The sequence below is a fragment of the Mastacembelus armatus genome, chromosome 22 (genome assembly GCF_900324485.2).
Source record: "Mastacembelus armatus chromosome 22, fMasArm1.2, whole genome shotgun sequence".
NCBI lineage: Eukaryota > Metazoa > Chordata > Actinopteri > Synbranchiformes > Mastacembelidae > Mastacembelus > Mastacembelus armatus.
The window spans coordinates 5,859,692-5,878,810 of NC_046654.1; the positions used below are offsets into that span (position 1 = coordinate 5,859,692).

General features: G+C 40.8%; 2 protein-coding genes across 3 annotated transcripts in view; one reads left to right on the plus strand and one right to left on the minus strand.

Annotated features, from left to right (window-relative positions):
- stag1a (STAG1 cohesin complex component a) overlaps window positions 1-7,375 on the minus strand; it is a 33,537-nt gene extending 26,162 nt beyond the window's left edge. Inside the window, exon 1 of the mRNA XM_026305590.1 lies at window positions 7,221-7,375. The gene's annotated coding sequence lies outside the window, so the exon portion shown is untranslated. The remainder of the gene's footprint in view (window positions 1-7,220) is intronic.
- Window positions 7,376-14,255: 6,880 nt separating this feature from the next.
- On the plus strand, window positions 14,256-18,897 carry slc35g2a (solute carrier family 35 member G2a). Of its 2 annotated transcripts, none has more exons than XM_026304916.1 (2): window positions 14,256-14,578; window positions 17,450-18,897. In XM_026304916.1, exon 2 carries the CDS (start codon window positions 17,476-17,478, stop codon window positions 18,835-18,837), a length of 1,362 nt encoding a protein of 453 aa, XP_026160701.1. In that variant the 5' UTR covers window positions 14,256-14,578; window positions 17,450-17,475; the 3' UTR covers window positions 18,838-18,897. The 2 variants fall into 2 exon arrangements, with proteins under 2 accessions (XP_026160701.1, XP_026160691.1); XM_026304906.1 differs by having other exon boundaries at window positions 14,256-14,563.
- Window positions 18,898-19,119: the final 222 nt, after the last annotated feature.

Genomic DNA, 19,119 nt, shown 5'->3' on the forward strand with positions numbered 1-19,119 from the left:
GAATAAGCCGGTACAGATAATGGTTGGATGGATGGATGAATGGAGGATACATCTTTTTTCTTAAACCAGATCAATATCAATCTAATACATCACAGTCAAACAGCAAAAAAAAAAAAAAAAAAGAAAAAAAGACCTGTTTCTAACCATGGCTGTAACAGTTTTAGGAAGCAGTGGGTTTGGCTGATACTGTGTTGGACTGTTTACTGGCTGCATATAATCTTTGCAGCATTATCCACATGTAGAGAAGGAAAGGGTTATCTGTCAGTCTTGGCTAGTGCAGGCAGGGAAACCCCTTAATCCCATATACACTGGAATAGCAAATGGAGTAGTAATAACAATGTCTCAGTGCAGGGAAGTGAACAAACCAAAACAAATGTGTCATCAGTAAAGTTAGCCTCTCGCATCTCCGCACAGTTTCCAGATTAGTGATGGAGCCTCTTCTAAAATCTCACTTTATTGAAATCGCCCTCCTTTTGTGACCACTTCATTTCCACTGTGTACGGACACAGAGTTGGATTGGCACAGGCCAATGAATCAATATTAAGAATTAGTGTGTACAAATAGGTCTGGTCACTAAGATACACAGTGCCACTACAATGCTGAGGAGGTGCTATGCGGTTGCTTGAAGCAGGCTGTTAACCTTCCCTGTATAAATGACACCAAAAGGATTTGCAGGTCTGCATTGGTGCCAAATTTAGATCTAGCTGCTGTGAATGTGTGTAAATCCAAATAACGAGTCAAATCCCTCCTAAGCCAGGGCGAGAATTTACTTATTCCCCATCGACCCTTAGAGGCTGTAAGCAGAATATCAATCTCTGCCGTTGAAACTGGAGGCAAACTTTAATGCCCCACAAGGAGATCAATAATGTATCATAACCTCTTTAAGCTATAGACTCACTCCTGGAAGGGAGACAAATAAAATTCACATCTTTCAATCAATGTTCATACAAATCCATGACTTTCACTGCACTGCCATAATGGCCAACACTCCAAAAGAAACTCTTCCCACCCAGGAATTAAGAAATTGACAAACATACACGACCTGGTCAGACAGTTTTTAGTTGTTATTCTCAGAGCTGGAGGAGCAGCCTGCATGAGGATCTGAAATGAGCTGAAAGTGTCGCTATGTAAACAAAAATTTAAAGTGACCTCTTTATCCTGGCTTATTATATTTCAGTCTCTATTTTATTCATTACTGCTGTTTATCAAACCCAGTTATTTCTTTTCAAAGTAGTTGTTTTCACATTTTTTTAATTCCTTTTTCTCCCACTGCTATTTCACATATGCATTAACATGTTTTACCTTCTACATGTGTAATGTCTTACTACCAGCTTCTCAGTAATCACTAGTAGTAATCTGTATCCACTAGGATGCCTGTCCACTGCACTGTCCTTACATCTACTTAAAACTACATCAGACTGTGTTATAAACAATCTTTTACCATAAATGTTTAGAACCCTCTCATACATACTAAATAGGCAAGGGTTAAGATACCTAAATAGACAAACATAGAACTAGAAAAGTTCATGTCAGTTCTCAGCTTCATATTTATTTTATACAACTGTAAATGCATAGAGACCTGCATCTGCTACTTCACACAAAGGCTCACTGCTTAAAAAACCTTAAACTCTCCCCTGTATTCAATACCAGCTTAGTGCTTGTGGCGATCTTTTCTTTGAGCCATCTGTCTGAGGCTCAGACTTTAATAAGGTTTCCAGTCTACAAAGATCTGCATTATGATGCTGGTGTAAAAATGAGATGCTGTCAGTATCAACAGAAGAGACCGTTCAAACACAGGCAGTAGCATCATTTCATAACTGCCCTAACAGCAGAAAGCAGATGAGACATATAAAATCATCTATCAAAACACTGTGCAATATACTGAGTAATAAAGTGGGAGACGAGGCATTTTAAACTGATGCCAAATTGTCTCATTTACAAGACTTGTACTTCATTTCATCAAATATCAATACACCTATGATACATCTTTTCATGTTAAAAAAAAACACATCTAGAAATGACATCACATTTCGGATACAAGAAGGCAAATAATGAATGATTTCATTCCTTAACAGAAACTGAACCACAGACAGAAGAATACCACTGCTTTGGCATTTTAATTGGATGCATTTCAAGTGACAGAAATAACAGAAATGTTTCGACCCATTATGCTGCTGACAGAGAAGAGGGAAATCTGTGACTGCAGCCAGCTTGAACAAGGTGAATATTATCACAGGTTATGTGAAAATGATGGTGGTTACTCAGCTATTTTTGATTTGTGTTTCCAGGGATTTACATGGCACTACTGGAGCCTACTTTTATATTACAGAGATATTAAAAATGTTCACATTCTTTACTTAGGTAGATGTAATAATGGGTGAATGCAAAAATATTACACTAAATGTAAGATTACCATGTTCAAAATGTAGCTGATACAAAATACACAGTATAGGCACCAAATATATAGTGCAAACAGCAAAAATATCCCTACTTTACAGTCTAACAAGCCATTTGTACTTTATGAGCTGATGTTTATTTATTTGAGTCACAACTACAGTATTTCCCTTTGAAATGTGATGAAATAAAAGCATACATATTCATACAAGTGCCAGGGCATCAAAAATGTAGTTATCTGAGTAGAGGTGCTTTGTTCTTTCCACATCTCTTCAGCAAGATCAGCGTAACATTAAGAAATCACAGTCCTCCAAGAGCAGAGGACTCAGACAAAGCCCAATACAAAAATAACAGCCTTGATATCAAATTTGCAGTATTATGTGTTTATCAAAGCTACACAAGGAAGAAAAAGCCAGTTCAGGATGCTGAAACTCATAATTGCACCAAAGATATGAATACTAAAGTATGTTCCTGCCAGATCCAGCAAGAGACAAAGTAATTGTTAAATGTATGGGTTTAAAGCCTCTATGTAAAGCCTCAGTACTGTTTTCCCATTCTTGACTCTTTATAAAACTAATAATAGCCACTGCCAGTCAATAGCTTGGCTGTAAACAGCCAACCCAGACTTGTGCATTAGCTGCAGGTAAAAGCAGCTCTCAGCCTAGCAACAACTGAGCCATGTAGAAATATGAGGAAGAGATCACACACCTACAAAATACACACAGCCATGTGACCCCGACGCACCCAGTCTTGTTATTGCTCACCCTTACAGCTGAATAGCATTACTTTATCAAATCCCTTCTGAACACAGACTGTGCCATGTTTATGGCATTGAAAACAGAACTGGTCATCATCTGAACTATGTTTGCACTGCATAAATATGTTGTCTAACAAGTCACACATTTTCTTTACAATCACCAAGATGATTTCCAGTTTGCTAAACTTCATCAAATCGTGCATTATAAACACCATGAGCCATTTTAATTACACATTTAAAGCTCAATCCTGCCCATATTAATAATGACCACAACTATGGCCACAGCATGTCCCACTCTGATTTAGCTAGACATCCTTCCTTATAAACTTCCCATTACACATACTAGCATTACATATTTGTACTTAAAACAGTGACACTGCTATAGATCATATTCCCTTCTCACAATCTCACTTCTCTTATACAATTTCCTGTGTGGCCAGCAGCTTTGCATCTCATTTTGGATGATCACTGAGCATGACATTTGCAGCCAATCAATACTTAACTTAATAGTACTGCAGTTTTTGTGTAAATGTAATGGCTCTAAAGAGGTCAGAACCAATAGCTGGCATCACTGTCTATAATGAAATAATGTGTATGCATGGCCAAAAGAATATATGTGCTATATGAAAGCAGACCAGTAACACAGAAAAGCTGCTTTTTATAACCCTCCAGGGAGCCCACAATACTACCATTTATCATTTACAGTATAAATTGCTAGCAGTTAAATAACATGTTTCTAATATACTGTTTACTCTACTTGCCTGCTTCTCCACAAATATTACACTGAGCCCAATGATTCATGTTTTACTTCAGCAGCAAATTCAACTTGCATTTACAGCTATCTCACTCCCAACATGACCTGCCCAGAAAAGTGCCAGTCAACAAGTGCAGCTAATTACACAACAGGAAACCACATCACAATGAAAGCCTTCAGAAACCAGGGGTTGCAAAACTATTTAGAAAGCATTACGCAGATCTGTTTACATACAGACACGTGCAGCCTGCAGGGCTTTCCTTAAGTCAAATGAATTGAGAACACCAAATGCACCAGTGCATATTTGTCTTATTCGATTATTTTTGATCATTTGGATTGCTCTTGCACAGGGTGAAATTATATCTAGTCACAATGCTTCTCTTTAGTGAGTTTCAGCGTTTTAAAGATGTGCTATTACCAACAGATTTAAACAGACTATTGAAGGCAGACATCAGTATTTTTTTGTTTTTTTTATTCCCACTCTTTCGACTGTGCTGAAAACAGCTGGCTGGACAACAATATGAGCAGGAAATATTGCTCCTTCTATAGCCAACATCTTGAATCAGGGTCACTGTGTAATAGGCTCTGACAAATGTCAAACCCATTACATAAGCTCCTGAGCTGTATCATTATAAGCATATGGCTCAAACAAAAAGCACACTGCAGTTCAGCAGCAAGAGTCTCTCTTAGTAACTGTCAATTTGATTCACCAACTTAAACTATATTTGTAAATAGCTCAGATATGCTGTATCTTGCCTTCATTAAGAGCCATTTGTAAAGTAAATCTGCTTCTGCAACATATGGACATACCTTTTCAAAAGCTGCCTGAAACAATTATCCCCCAAACAAATAACCTTGAGATATTCACTGATACTTAATATACTTGGACAGGCTGCTACAATAGATTGTATATACAGAAGTCACCTTTACAGTTAATAGTGTACAACAGACCAAATTTAAGAAGTAGCATCTGTTGTAATAATCATGCCCAGTAGTAGTTGTGCTGCTGCATTTAGTTGACTGTAGAGATAGTAAAATCACAGGGATATAAAACTATGGCTGTCAAGTGACTGAAAAAAAAAAAATCTAATTACATGCCCCTTAAGCTCAATTTATATTTATCACATACATCAATTTTGCTGTGAGTATTTAAAAAATGTTCAATTCAAATGAATTTTGGCAGATGAGTGAATCAATGACTTTTAAAGTTCACTGTCTTCTATTTCAGAATCTGAACATTTGTCTCACTGTCCATATGCAATAACTCTGAAAAATATGACCTAGTATGTTGAGGAAATAAATTCAAAACCACAGAAACTTCCCTGCAGTCCATTGCAGTCCATGTGATTTCGTCACTTGGCGTCTTTACAACAGGTCAACTGTGGGCTGGCTGGTAGCAACAGGGGCTGTGCTACCTCAGACCTTTGGCTTGTATTTCAGTGTATTCTCAGATGGTATCAAAATTCCTTATAAGAATATAAGAATGATGCTCTTATCAACAGTTGCCTCTGGGTATTTTTTATTTTTTTTGTAAATGGGGACAGGCCGCGTTTTCTCAACCGCCTTCATCATGTTACAAAACCACTGTAGCTGGACACACCGAATCAAAGGGCATCACGGAACAAAATTAATCTGTGTTCATTTTTTTATGTGTTATTGTTTCTGTGATTAATTCATCAAAATTAACACATTATTTTGACAGCCCCACGTAAACACATTCACTTCCAGTTTCTAAAGGTTGTTGACCAACTTGTTAGCTTTTACTAAACTGTGCCCAAACAAATACAGTGTGTTGGAATAAGACAACAAAAACTGACATTTCATGGAAACTAAACTCAATATATGGTGGTAGGAAATATGACAATTTACAATGAGAGAAAATATACAACAAACCTTTTTTTCCCCTTTTAGATTTCTTAATGTATTGGATTACTGTCATCCATGCAGCAAATCAATAAATACTGAAATTTCTGATTTAGTTTTAGCATCAGGGTGAAATATGAAAACTAATTGTATTATGCAGCTCCGCTAAGCAACTCTTTTTAAAATATGTCAATATTCAGTAAAATATACCAATTTGCACTAGAGATTGCACTAGTTATACTTAAAATATGTCAGCAGAAGAGCCAAAATAAAACTACACATACATTGCATCAACACATGCAAATGCAATTCTCACAATGTCAAACTTGTTTTGAAGGATAAATGTAATGTGATTTATGCAGTGTGAGGTGGAAACACTGAGTGATAATGCAAGACAAATTGGCAGGCGAAGCTGCATGCAGATAACAATCCAAGACCAGGCTGGATAAGAAATCACATGGCTCACTGTAAACAAAGCAGTTATGCAACAATCTGAGATTCAAGTACACTGCCAGGAGGCACTTTGACCCAGTGTCGACTACCCCCTGACTACACTGCTCAGGGTGAACTCTGCATAGGTCAACGTGGAAGGGGAGACATAAGCAAAGCCTGTTTAAACCTGTAGGGCTGGTTCCTGGAGCCCATCCCCCTAATGTGACTCATGTTTCCCCGCTCAGTGTTGCCTGTTTCCCGCACAGGAAGGAGGGGAAAAAGCGCCATAAATATGTTGTTGACCATGCACCAGCCCAGCCTGCAAATATTACATTTCAGAGCATCCACGTGTTGTCATTCATTAAAAGAGCAACCTGTTTATTAGCCGTGTAAAAAGTCAGCACTACTCTCAAAACTTGAAGGGAAGAAGGAGGTGGGATGCTGATGTTGACACGGGGAAAAGTAGCACGTTGATGACTCAAATTGTGTATCTCCGAGTATGCAAAGAGCACAAGTACCACGGGTTCATTACAACAAAGTCAGTAACAACGTGGCAAGAAGCATTTGAGCGTATGACAAACCCCAACCAAAGAAAGCCCCGCACGGCAGGAGGGCAATACTGTACAATCATAATACGGCTGTGCAAATGAGAGAAGGTGATGCTCTGAATCTGCCGTGCACAGAGAAAGAAAACACGTCACACCGCATGGCTCTTTATTTGTTGACAAGCCAAACTCCAGCGCCGGGTGGAAATTAGTGGCCAAACAGGCCTGCGCTGCGGCAACCACTCGCCCTTCTAGCAAGTTGTCTTGCCTAAATTTTGGGGCTAGCTGGCAAAGCTAATGGCTCAGCTAGGCTATAATGCAACTGAGGAAGAGAGAGAAAGCACATTCAGCTCCGTTAGCCGCTAGCGCCCATCCCCCATCCGACCAGTCTTCCCCGTCTGCGTCCACCATCTTTAATCTGTGCTCCGTCTCCCTCCACACCACACAAAACACGACAAAAACACAAGACACTCACCTTTAACGACCATCGCCGAATCGATTATCACCTTCCGAAACAATAAATCGATTTTCGTTTTTAAATCGGGCGTATTTTAATATTGAAAATTGGCCGTGCGAGCGGAACCGCGCCTTGAGAGAAGAGCAGCAATCCTAAACCGCCATCTGGTGGTATTTTCCTCTCTGTGATGCAGCGGGAGCGGCGCAGCCTCAGACCGAGACACAGCTGCCCCCTGGCGGACACACCGGGTCACGGCGGACACGCGCCTCGGGGGGCGAGCATGAGAAGGGAGGGACCGCAAGACCCCGCAAACCCAACACTCACGGGGAGGCGCACATGAGCAGACAGACTCCCCCTCCTCTGTTTAATTCCTGTTTTGACACACACTTTGTTAAAATGTGCAAATTAATGTTAAAACATCAAAACAGCACGTAAATAAATACTGATCACACGTCTGAATAAATTACATACATTACAATATTACTTAAATAATACTTGATGAAAAGATGAAAAGATATCTTATATGTGCTCACAATCAAGTTTTATTAAAAGATGTAATCCTAACACAGTTAAATACAACAGTCCTGCAATAAATCTACTTTGATAACAGTTATACTCTTTAGTTCTGGTTGAAATTGAGCTTATTATTTTGGGGAATGTATTTTGTGGTACTGAAATGTACAGTTACTTAGCCTATCCTCAGTGACATATATGGGGTGGACAAAATATTAGAAACATCTTTCTGAATAGGCCTAACCTAATAAACTCTAGGCTACAGCTACAACTAACAATACATTTGAGCACTAAATAATCTGTCAACTGTCTTTTCTATTAATCATTTAGTCTGTGAAAAAAATGCATATGACATTTTTGTGATGTCTCAATTGACATTTTCAAATATCTTGTTTAGTCTGGCCAAAACTCTCAGAAATGTCACAGCAACACCAGTAAATGTTTAGCATTTCTAATAATAATAATGACTGAGATGATTAACTGAATTATTGAAGTAGTTGCAGATTGTCTTGCAAGTTTAATTAACCAATCCTGGCAGCAATAAAGTCTTTGTGGCACATTTTACCATAAACGACATGTGTGTTAGAAAATTGCAAAGTACACATCAGTCACCCTTGAACTGTGGGTTGAGTTTGATGCTTTCTCTGCTTCGCTTTCCCTCTTTTTTTTTATCCCTGGCACTCTGAGATACAGAGAAAGAAAGAAAGAAAGAAAACACTGAGTGTGAGCACGTGGCCAAACTCCTGTGCCATTCATCTCCATGAGGTCCTTGGGATGGAATTGGATGTGCACAAAACCCAATTACAGAGCCTGGATGTACTCACATTACTCACCCTTACTCACTATGGTCTGATAATGCCAGCAGGAGAGAGAGAAAGAGTGGTAGCAATGGTGTTAGTTAATTATATTAGCCCCACTTGAGTGTCATTAAGAAGATATCAAGCACCTGCATTATGTTTGTGTGTAAGTGACAGAGTGAGTGAATGCATAAAACATAAAGAAAAGCAGATAAAATTATTTTGAACCTTTTCTGCATCTTTGTAATAGATAGTGACGTGCACACACACGTTGGACTTACCTTAGATTTGAGGACACTCAATAACATAGTGCATTTCCTAGCCCCTTACCCTAAAGTTAATCATCACAGCCAAATGCCTAACACCAACTCTTATCCTAATCCTAATCCAAACCTACGGCAATTCTTCCCACTTTAAAACTGAGTCTTAATCTTCAAACAGCCCTATGAAGTTCTGAGGACTGTACAAAATGTCTTCATAACCGTTATCAAATCATAAAAACATAGAAAAATGTACACACACATACACAAACATACCGGCTGGTGTTTCATCCTACAGATGTACTGTTGTTTGCCGTAGCAACAACACAACTTGTCCAAAAAAGCTGTAGCAAACACAATACACAAACACAAATACAGATACACACACACATATACACAGAAATATTCAGATGTCACTATCCACCAGTGTTTGCTTTAATAAGAGATTCCACAGACACTATGTGGATCAAAAATATCATGGGAAAACAATAATTAAGCTTCCTTTTCCATTATTTCGTTATAACCAGGAATTGTGTGTGCATGGTTTGACAAACTGAATTCGAAAAAATCCTCTTAAATTTAATTATTTTATTTTTTATTATTTCCAATAACGATGCATTAAATAATATTTAAACATCATGAGTGTGTGCATGATACATGAATAGGAAGTGAATTGTCACTTACAAATCTGCTCTGTTGCGATCCACAATAGGTACTGAGGCCAGTCAAAGCTGGAGGATCTGGGTCAGAACAGTAACATGCACACAGGAGGGGCAGAACTAATGTCTTTGTCTCCAGAAAGAAATAAACTAAATTATATCAGAGATCAACAAAGACGATTTTCATTATGCTGTTATTGTTTTGGAATTATCTGTGTTTTGCAGCTATCTTTTACATAATTTTTGTACACACATTTAACTATTTATTGCTCCTGGTTCAAATCACATCTATTTCTGCCGTTTGTATTGTATAAAAACAAATATAACTCTAATAATAATAAAAGCACATCAATCATAGCCTCTGGCTGCGTACCTTGTTTGTTCAAGTCTAAATATACTAAGATTTCATGGCTATCATTGCTCTCACTTACACACATTCTCTCTTTTAAATTTGCAATATTACACAGTCAAGCTTTGAAACATGCAGCACAAACACTATACACACCATGTTTCAGAATATGTCTGTCTGGTTATTCTCTTGTCTTGCACATTCCTTTTCATCCACATTCAAACAAACTCAGACAAAAGGCACCTGTCTGTGTGCAGCATTGCAGTGTGTTGCAGAGCATTGCTCTACTTTTTACAGCTTTTCTTTCCTCTCAAACCAAATCCTCAACAGCAACAGTCTCTTGCACACAGTTGGCCTGGTTAACCTATACAGTATTTAAGCTCATGAAGAGACTACACTTTACTTTTTTTTAACATGCATGATGCAGTGTTGTATTATATAACCAGTAGATGTCCATAGTGTCTGCCTCATAATTTCTCAGTGCCCCAATTTTGAGATGTGAGACAAGTTTTGAGAAACATATACACACAAACTTGAACGCATTGCACACTCAATCATAGCACCATTATGATAAAAAAAAAACTTTTCCTGAGGCTGTAACCATGGAAACAGGTTGTCTGGTGTGGCATTTGCAGAGCAAACCCTTTAACACTGTCAAGGTAATCACTGGTTATCTGTGGACTGAAGGGCATCAAGAACTCTTTTGAAACATCCTCTCTTTATTAAGGCTGAATTACACTTATTGAGTCATGAAATAAAGACCTGTTTTTCTATACTCTGTATTAGCTCTGGGAATGTTGACTAACAGAGGGGCTTTACTTGGCTGTTATGCCTGCCTGCAGTGTTTTCACTCCTGAGGCTTTTTATAACACACTACATTTCCAACACCCCTTTTCTGACTCTCTCTTGTCACCACCCTTTTCTCTTCCTGCTCTCATCCTCCACATCCCACTGTTCCCTCCTCTTTTCCACCACTGTGGCAATGGAAAATGTATGAGAGATAGAGTGCCATATTAGCTGGGAAGAAAAATGCATTATGTTCTATCAGAATCTCACTCATGAACCAGGCAGACATCGTCCGTCACATTCACCTGGAACACACACAGACAATGGCGGAAACGTTTTTTTTTTTCATACACCATCACACAACCCAGGCTCCCAATTTCCTTTGAAGAACATCTTATCTGCATCTGAATCTCAGCACTTTTGTTTTTCTGACTCCCTTGTTCTCTTCTCCTCAGTGGAGGTCTGGTGAATGTGATGAATGTGTCCTGCCTGCAGTTGCGGTTCACTTGTTCTGCTCTCATCAGCTCCTGCTGAAATGAGAACAAGCATTCAGACATCCAAAGACCCCAGCTTTGAATAATGACATACTGTTTATAGTTCAGAAACACCCAACACCCAAAAACAAATCTATGCAATCCCCTGAGATCAGGAGGTACTGAATGATGCTGAACAGAAACATGTTTATTTATTCTTAAAATCAGCACACACTTAATTAAACTGTCAATGAATGGTAATATCTGAGCGACAGACTGTGACTTATTATGCCTCCAGTGCCAGACAAGTGTGAAATTGGTACATAGTATATGTGTGCCATTGTGCGTTTATGTGTGTGTGAATATAAGTGACAAACAGAAAATGAGAATATGTGTTTGAGAGAAGGAAAAGCAGGAAAACACAGACAAGACCACAGCCGACAAGGGAAGAAACCCAAACTTAGCACACTCAAAGTCAACACTCTCTCACCATACTCTATAATTCATTCCATCTTGACCAGAGATGGTGCAAAAAAGTCAGAAAGCCTCTTCATAGTCATTCTCACATGTAGTTGAATTCATCAGAAACCTCTCTGCCTCTTCCATGCTCCTTACATCACCCTCACCCCTTCTCTCCACTACAGTTTCCCCCTCCTGCTCCTCTTCTTCCACAGCTTCCTCCCTGATGTCAGCTCAGCTTTGCTTTGCTTAGCATATTCTTATCCCAGCAAGTCACCCGCTCCTCCCCGGAGGCAGCCCCTTCAAATGTGGAAATGATGAGCATAATCCTAAAACCTGGTTGCAGCATGGTTGAAACAGTGTCCTAAAACACTTGGTGCGATGTACTCTTATTCACCGTAACCATGGAAACACTCAATATTCCTCCTCATCCTTCAAGAAATATTCTGAAATAAATGCATGGATGAGATAGGGAAAGGATAGGAAAGGAAAGAAAGAAAGAAAGAAAATAAAGAAAATGACCACCATATATCTTCCAAAGCACATGGCTGCCATAAAAATAACCCCAGGGACAACCCCATTACAAAACAGTACACAGGGAAATGAGCTTTTCAATCATTGCTTTATTTGTCCATGTTCTACTTGTTCTTAACAGCCAATTTGGGTGGCTTTTCCACAGCAATTATATAAAAACATCACTTCAATTGTGGTAAATATATTTTAGCATCTGACATCCCTGATTTCAAAGATGCTGTTCATGACTTTTAGGTGGAACAGGGCTCCTAAGAGTAGGCTGAAGTAGTGACATTTAAATGAGCTGAAGGAGGCTAGCTTTTGGGCTCTTTCTTAAAAATGTCTAAAAATGAACATTCATAATCCCTGCTAGTATGTCGAGAGCCTTGTTGTATGTCATAGCAGTGCTCCCATAATGGGTGTTTGAATGTGTGGCCTAAATTGGCCGATAGCCGATTGAAACTGAGCTCAGATTTTAACTGAGTTTATAAACCTTGTTTTTTGCAGAGAAAATCTGAGCTTTAAAGGGTTCTGTGCAGTCCCCAGTCATAAAGACCAAATCAACTTCTAGATGCATTTTCAATATCTGAGTATGGAACAAGTGAGAATGGTCAGAACCCACAACATTGCTGGTGAAAAGCTCAGTAGCATATAGTCTACAGCAGACTTTCTTTACATCACATGGCGATTTCTGCAGACTGTATTTGATCTTGAGGCCAATGTAACAGCAGCCCAAGGTTTCTTATTAAACAATGAATGCTGCTGCATTTTGCAAAGGTTAAAACAGATTGAATGGTGCAGTGCACACAAGTGTTCTGGAGATGAAATGTCAAAGCGATTACTGTCAAGTTGCACAAAGATTAAAATGTGTGAGGTGAGCAAAGAGAAGGCTCTTCTCACCACTAAAATCATTAGTTGTAAAACTACATATTCTAATGTACACAGACGCCTGAACATATGTAACTGTTGACTGTATCAGTCCAAAGCACATTATCATGCAGCTGTAACAGTGTCAAATTTCTGTAAAGGATTTCTACAGGATTGTGCAACCTAACTACAGGGAGGGGCACTGCGGTGCAGTGGTTAGCACTGTCCCCTCACAGCAAGAACACTCTGTGTTTGAAATCTGTTCTCTGGGTACTCAGGTTTCCTCCCATAGTTTAAAGACATGGGGTTAGGCTAATCAGTGACTCTAAATTGCCTGTAGGTGTGAGTGTGAGTGGCTGTCTGTTTCTATGTGTCAGTGCTGCCATAGACGTGCAACCTATCCAGGGTGTACTCGGCCTCTTGCCCAGTGTCAGCTGGGATTGACTCCTGCCCACTGAGACCATAGAGGTGCCAGGATAAATGGTAGATAATGATGGATGGACTGTATGGAGTTGCTCCAAACTCAAACTCAAACTCCAAACAAAATAAAAGTAAGCTTTCACAGTGATGTTGGGTGATAACACCTGCCAGTTTTTGCAGGTAATTTGAAAGTTGTTGGATTCAGCCCTGAAATTCTTTTACAACTAATGTAGAAAGCAGTGTCTTTGTGTTCTTTATGGACAACATCATGTTGTCCATAAAGAACCATGGACCTGACTTGTTGAAATAGGATAGAACCTTCTCTAAACTGTTGCCACAAATATGAAACACACAAACTAACCTATGCATCATCTCATGATACATCATGGAGCTGATGGGGCTCTGGAAGTAGAGCATGTTGACTATTAATCATGAGGTTGGTGAGTCAATCCTGTCCATGTGTTGACATTAATGCTTGTTGCCATCAATGTGTGAGTGTGAATGAGAAGAAAAGTGGGTTTAAGTCTCCTACTGATCAATCACCACCATCACAATCTCCCCGTCTCATGTTCAGGTATACTTGATCCATTTATAGTCTGAGCATCTGCACCATCTGCACCATCTGTGCATCTGTGTTAAAAACTAAAACATGGAACTTGGCTGAAAGGCCCTGATACTGTAATAAATAAAGTTAATTTGTAATAAATCAATTTACCACAAACCCTACAATGTGTGAATGTTGCGCAGTCAAACCACTGTACATGCAGCATGTAAACTGTATGACCCCTGCCGGATGACGCACAAGCACCTTTCAACTTTTCCCTGCCTTGCTACAACACACGCACGCACGCACGCACACACACATGCACGTAACATACGGTGACCAGTGCGGGTGTTCAGTGGATGTCACGCATGCTCAGAGGTTATGCTCACTCTCTCTCTCTCTCTGGCAAGGCTCAGAAGGAGCATTTGTATCAATGCTCAGACGGTGATGGGTTAGCAGCAGGTCGCTATATAACACACATTCTCCTCCCACAGACTGAGGTGAGGTGATCAGGTGGTGGTCTGGCCGGGCTGAGGCGCGCAAGGGCGCCCTTCAGGGAGGTTCCAGAGTGCCGCAGGAAAAAGAGGAGCAGAGGGTGTTAGAAAAGAAGAACAAATAACCAAGAGGAGGGGATGGAGCACTGGAGATGCTCGGGAAATAACTGAGGCTGACTGAGCGTGAAGTTCAACCCGGTGGGATCCGCTGGTTTGCGGTAAAGCAGGTGAGATGACGCGGGGTAAGGATTTTTTGATGGCAGTGTACGTTATAAATAACCCACCTGGTGTTTTAATGATTTGACAATGATTTGATATTATGCAATAACGCGAAATCACTGGTCACCAACTGGGAAACCGTCTGAGGAATCAGAAGGGGTTCATCGCTTCAGCTGCCGTGTGGACGTTTCTCCCCATTCAAGAATCTATCGTAGGTCACGGGTCGAGCTGTCATTGCAAGCTACATAATACACATTTGATAGATGTTATCAAAACCTCTATGGCTGGCAGAGGCGGGAATCGAACTTCCACCCATGGAGATGGTAAACAGTGTTGAAGGGACGAGATGTTCCATGATGCAAAACAGTTGTTTGACTGAATGTAAATGCGACATGCACAGTACCATAACCCTGCTCAGTGTGTGCGTGTGTGTGCGGGTGTGCATGCGCGGGCGCGCTCTGGCGTCACAGGGACTCATCACCGAGGAACCTAGTTAACCTTGAGAATAACATCTTCTTTACAGACACACCCACTCAATTAAACACACATGCACATGCATTTACATAATGTCAGACCATAAAAATAAACACACTTTTTCTCCTGCATAATATATAATGCAGCAGTCTAATCCCCTCGTTTTAAATGAGCTGTGGTAGCTGGATAATGTCTCCAAACTGTTCACTTATTTACAGCATAGGTAGACAGCTCATAAAGTGATTGGCCTATTAATACTATAATAAGGATATTTATGGCTTCTAAAGTCAAATCGGTCTTTAGAGGATCTAGAGTCAAATAAAATAGTAGAAGATGCATATACACCATGGAAGGCAGCCAGCAAGTATTTTTTCTTCTGCCAGGTTTCATTTACACAAACCATCTCTGAGTCTGAGCTGTATCTGCTGCTGTGGTCACACTGTGCAGGTCTGGAGTTGGCTCAACCCACTTTAGGGTTGTGTAAGGTGTGAATCAAGCTTCTGAGAGCAGCAGCAGTGGCAGCAGCAGCAGCATTGCAGAGGCAGGCTGCATCACCCAGACGGGTACATTTTACACACAAGAAGAGTCAGACAGGAACATCCTGATCTCTTTCTGTTCTTTGTGTTGTCAGAGAGCAGCAGATCAGGTTTCACTGAACCTTTGGTCATAGTAGACGTCAATTGTCATCAGCGTAAACTCCTGCATGTGTCTATTTTTTATACTTTATTCAGCCAGGTTAGAAGTTGTGAAATAATAAAGTTTTTTTTTTTTTTTGAGTTTTCACAAAAATCCATCCTATTTTACATTAAATGATTTGTGACCAGGGATAAGCCACAGCAAACAACACTCACCATGACCCTCATCGCTGTTGTAATTCATAGCAGGGAAAGTCAGGCTCCTACAATGGGAAGAAACAGGTCAACTAGGGCTCAGATTCATAACCTGCCTCTGCTCCTTCCAACCCAAAAGGACTGTGCCACAGAGGCTGTAAAAAAACAGCAGCTAGTTGCCAAAACAGCTGCATTTGTCTAGGCCTACTGCAGTCAGACCATTCATCCAGACCTTCAGACCTTTATTAGAAAAACAAAACAAAATTGGAATGGTGTTTTTACAACTTCATATGAAGTACATTTGTCATGCATATGCCAAAGGTCCAATACTGTTTTTGGGTAATTTTAAGTGATAAATTTGCAGGACTTTTTTATGCCAAGACTGGATTTTTATAATGTTTGCATTTACAGAATTAACTTGATTTGCCTGGTGTTAAATTTGCTGGAATAGACAAAAACATACATTAACATTCTGTTATTTGATCCATGAACTGCTTTTCAAAAAATTATCAATATATCACTATTGCAACATAAAACTATTTTCCCACGATCCAACCGTGAAGCCACCATAGTTTGCATAGTGTTTTCACTATGTCTTGCTATAAGCAAGAATGAAATGATGACGTCAAGAACCTCAGGAAGCCGTACAGTTGGCAGATTCTTCATTCATAATCTATCTCATCAAAAGCCATATTATTCATTAATCCACGTTTAACACAACAGTTATAAAAATGCAAATATTGTCTTTTGCAAGTTCGGAACGTACAAAGAAAAGTAAGGAAACAAAATGCAAAGTTATATAGACAGAGCAGTATGCTCTATATGTTTTTGCATGGATAAACATTATGTCATGTGAAAGTATCCCTCACTCCCACATTAACCAGTCAGCTACTGTGTTTTACATCTAAAAAGGCAGCAGTGGGCCATACAACCCCTGCACTATCGTATTGTTCTGCTGCGGAGACTTGTAACTACATCATTTCTAAGTTAATCATCCAAGGAGCAGGACCTGGGAGAGAAATTCTGAAGAGACAGGGAAAGAAAAGGAGGAGGGGAGGGAGATGGAGACAGATTACTTTGACAGACTGGTGATGCGCACAGGATTCAGACAGCAGTTTGTTGTGTAAAAGCGTGCATGTCCAATATTTTGACAAACTAAGAGCTTATGTGTCCAGTACCTTTGTATTTCATATTTTCCCTGCTTGAACATACAGAGTGAGGGATGGACAGGGAAAGAGACAGAGAAAGATAAAAGTAAAATGAAGAAGGAAGCACTTGGTTACGTCTTTGCAAGCAATTTCTAATCTGTCATTTTGTTACGGTTCTGCTAATATAGATTTAATGTGAACTCTCATTACACGGAAAAAACAGTAAAACTGGTTATTGCTCAGATGGGAAGCACTTATGTACATTTTCTGCCAAACATGCAGGGCACATGGGAAGATGTGAGTCAGTGCTATTATTATCTCGGATATTAAAGATATATGAGATATCAAGAAGCATCATAGAGAGAGGCAGCATGAGGGAGAAAGAAAAGAGTGGAATTGCAAAAGTGTATGCTCTAAAAGTGCGTTTTCTTTTTCCTCACAGGTGTCAGTCTCCTCTGAAATTTTAAAATGGAGTCTACCCACCTCCTCGGCAGCTCTAAAAAGAGAGTAAAGATCCACCCTCACACTGTCACAGCCAAATACGCAACACAAACACCCTATTCCCCTCAACCTGGAGTGCACACACACTTCCCCCAACCCGGGGATGACGGCTATGATGATGCACCATCTTTTGAGGACTTTGGCTCCTTCTTGGAGGAGACGTCAGACAGGAAACAGCTGACAGAAAGCAGGAGGTGGCCTCTGACTCTGTTTGGCTCCAGAGACAAAGACAAGGACGTAAGCAACAAACTCCAGGCTGCTGGGGGAGGAGATGGGAGCGAGGGGGGAGCCAAAGCAGCAAAAGGGTCTGGGAGAGGGGTAGGGGAACAGCTGGCCAGTTTCGGGGAAGCATCTGTGTCTGCGTCTCGGCTCACCTGGCTGGGGCTGCTTGCTGCAGCTCTGGCCCATGGCTGTTTGATTGTTCTGACCCGCCTGGCGTCTGAACGGTTCAGTCTTGGCCCTCTGTTTCTACTCTTGGCTCGATCCATCATCCAGCTCCTCTCTGTGGCTGTACCACTGCACAGGGGGGAGAACCCTTTTGGACCAGAGGGCTATCGCCTACGTCTACTTTGTTATGGCATCGCCTACTCCCTTTCCCTCTGCTGCGCCTACTCATCCTTAACCTTCATCTCCCCTACAAACGCAACGACAACCTGGCGTCTGGCAACCACAGCGCTGTCTGCGACCCTGGCCTTCCTGCTCCTGGAGGAGAGGTTGGGATTGGCTGATGGGATCACCATAGCTGCAGGGTTATGTGGTTTGGGGCTTGTGTTACTTCCCACAGTAGATGAGAACAATTCAGATTCACCCACTGACCCAGTTGCATTCTGGAGAGGTGCATTTGGATGGTCTCTTTCAGCACTTGCAGGACTGTGGATGGCTCTGGCACTGGTTGGGTATCGTTCACTGAAGGAGAAAGTGGGAGTTGGCACAGCTTTGTTTACAGTAAGCTGGACGGGCTGCCTGCTCGCCCCAGCCTCCTTGGCCCTGCTACAGGAGGGCTGGTCCTGGCCTGTGGGTGGCCCAGCTTGGGGCCTAGTACTGGGCCTAGTTGCCTGCTCAATAGCAGCCTTCCTGGGTATGACACATGCTCTCACACGACTCCACCCAGCTCTAGTCTCTGCCTCTCAGAGCCTGGAGGTACCTGTTGCCATGCTGCTACATTTGGCCATCCAGTTGTTGGCTCCCACTGCCTCTGAAGTCGTCGGAAACGTGATGGTTATACTGAGCGTCGGTTGGCTGGTGGCAATGAAGCTGCTCCCCTCTAGAGGAGCTGGGCGGCGCCAGAGGGAGGAGTATGAGGAGATTCTGGACTCCCCCATAAAATAGACAACTTTTCCCTCTTTATCAAACCTCCTCATTTTCTTCTCACTCCCATGTACTTGAGATTGGATCCAGTCTACTGAATAGACTCTTGATGTTTATTAGAAATGTATCTATTTTGTATTGTCCTTTTTGCTTTCGGGAAAGTGCCAATAATGTGTTGTCTGTTACAGTGACTATGTGATGTGACATTAAAAAATTCTCTGATGAACACAATGCATTCCTGAAGCCAACTGTTATCGAGATTTGTTTTAAGCGTGTGCGTGAATGTGTATGTACATCAGTACA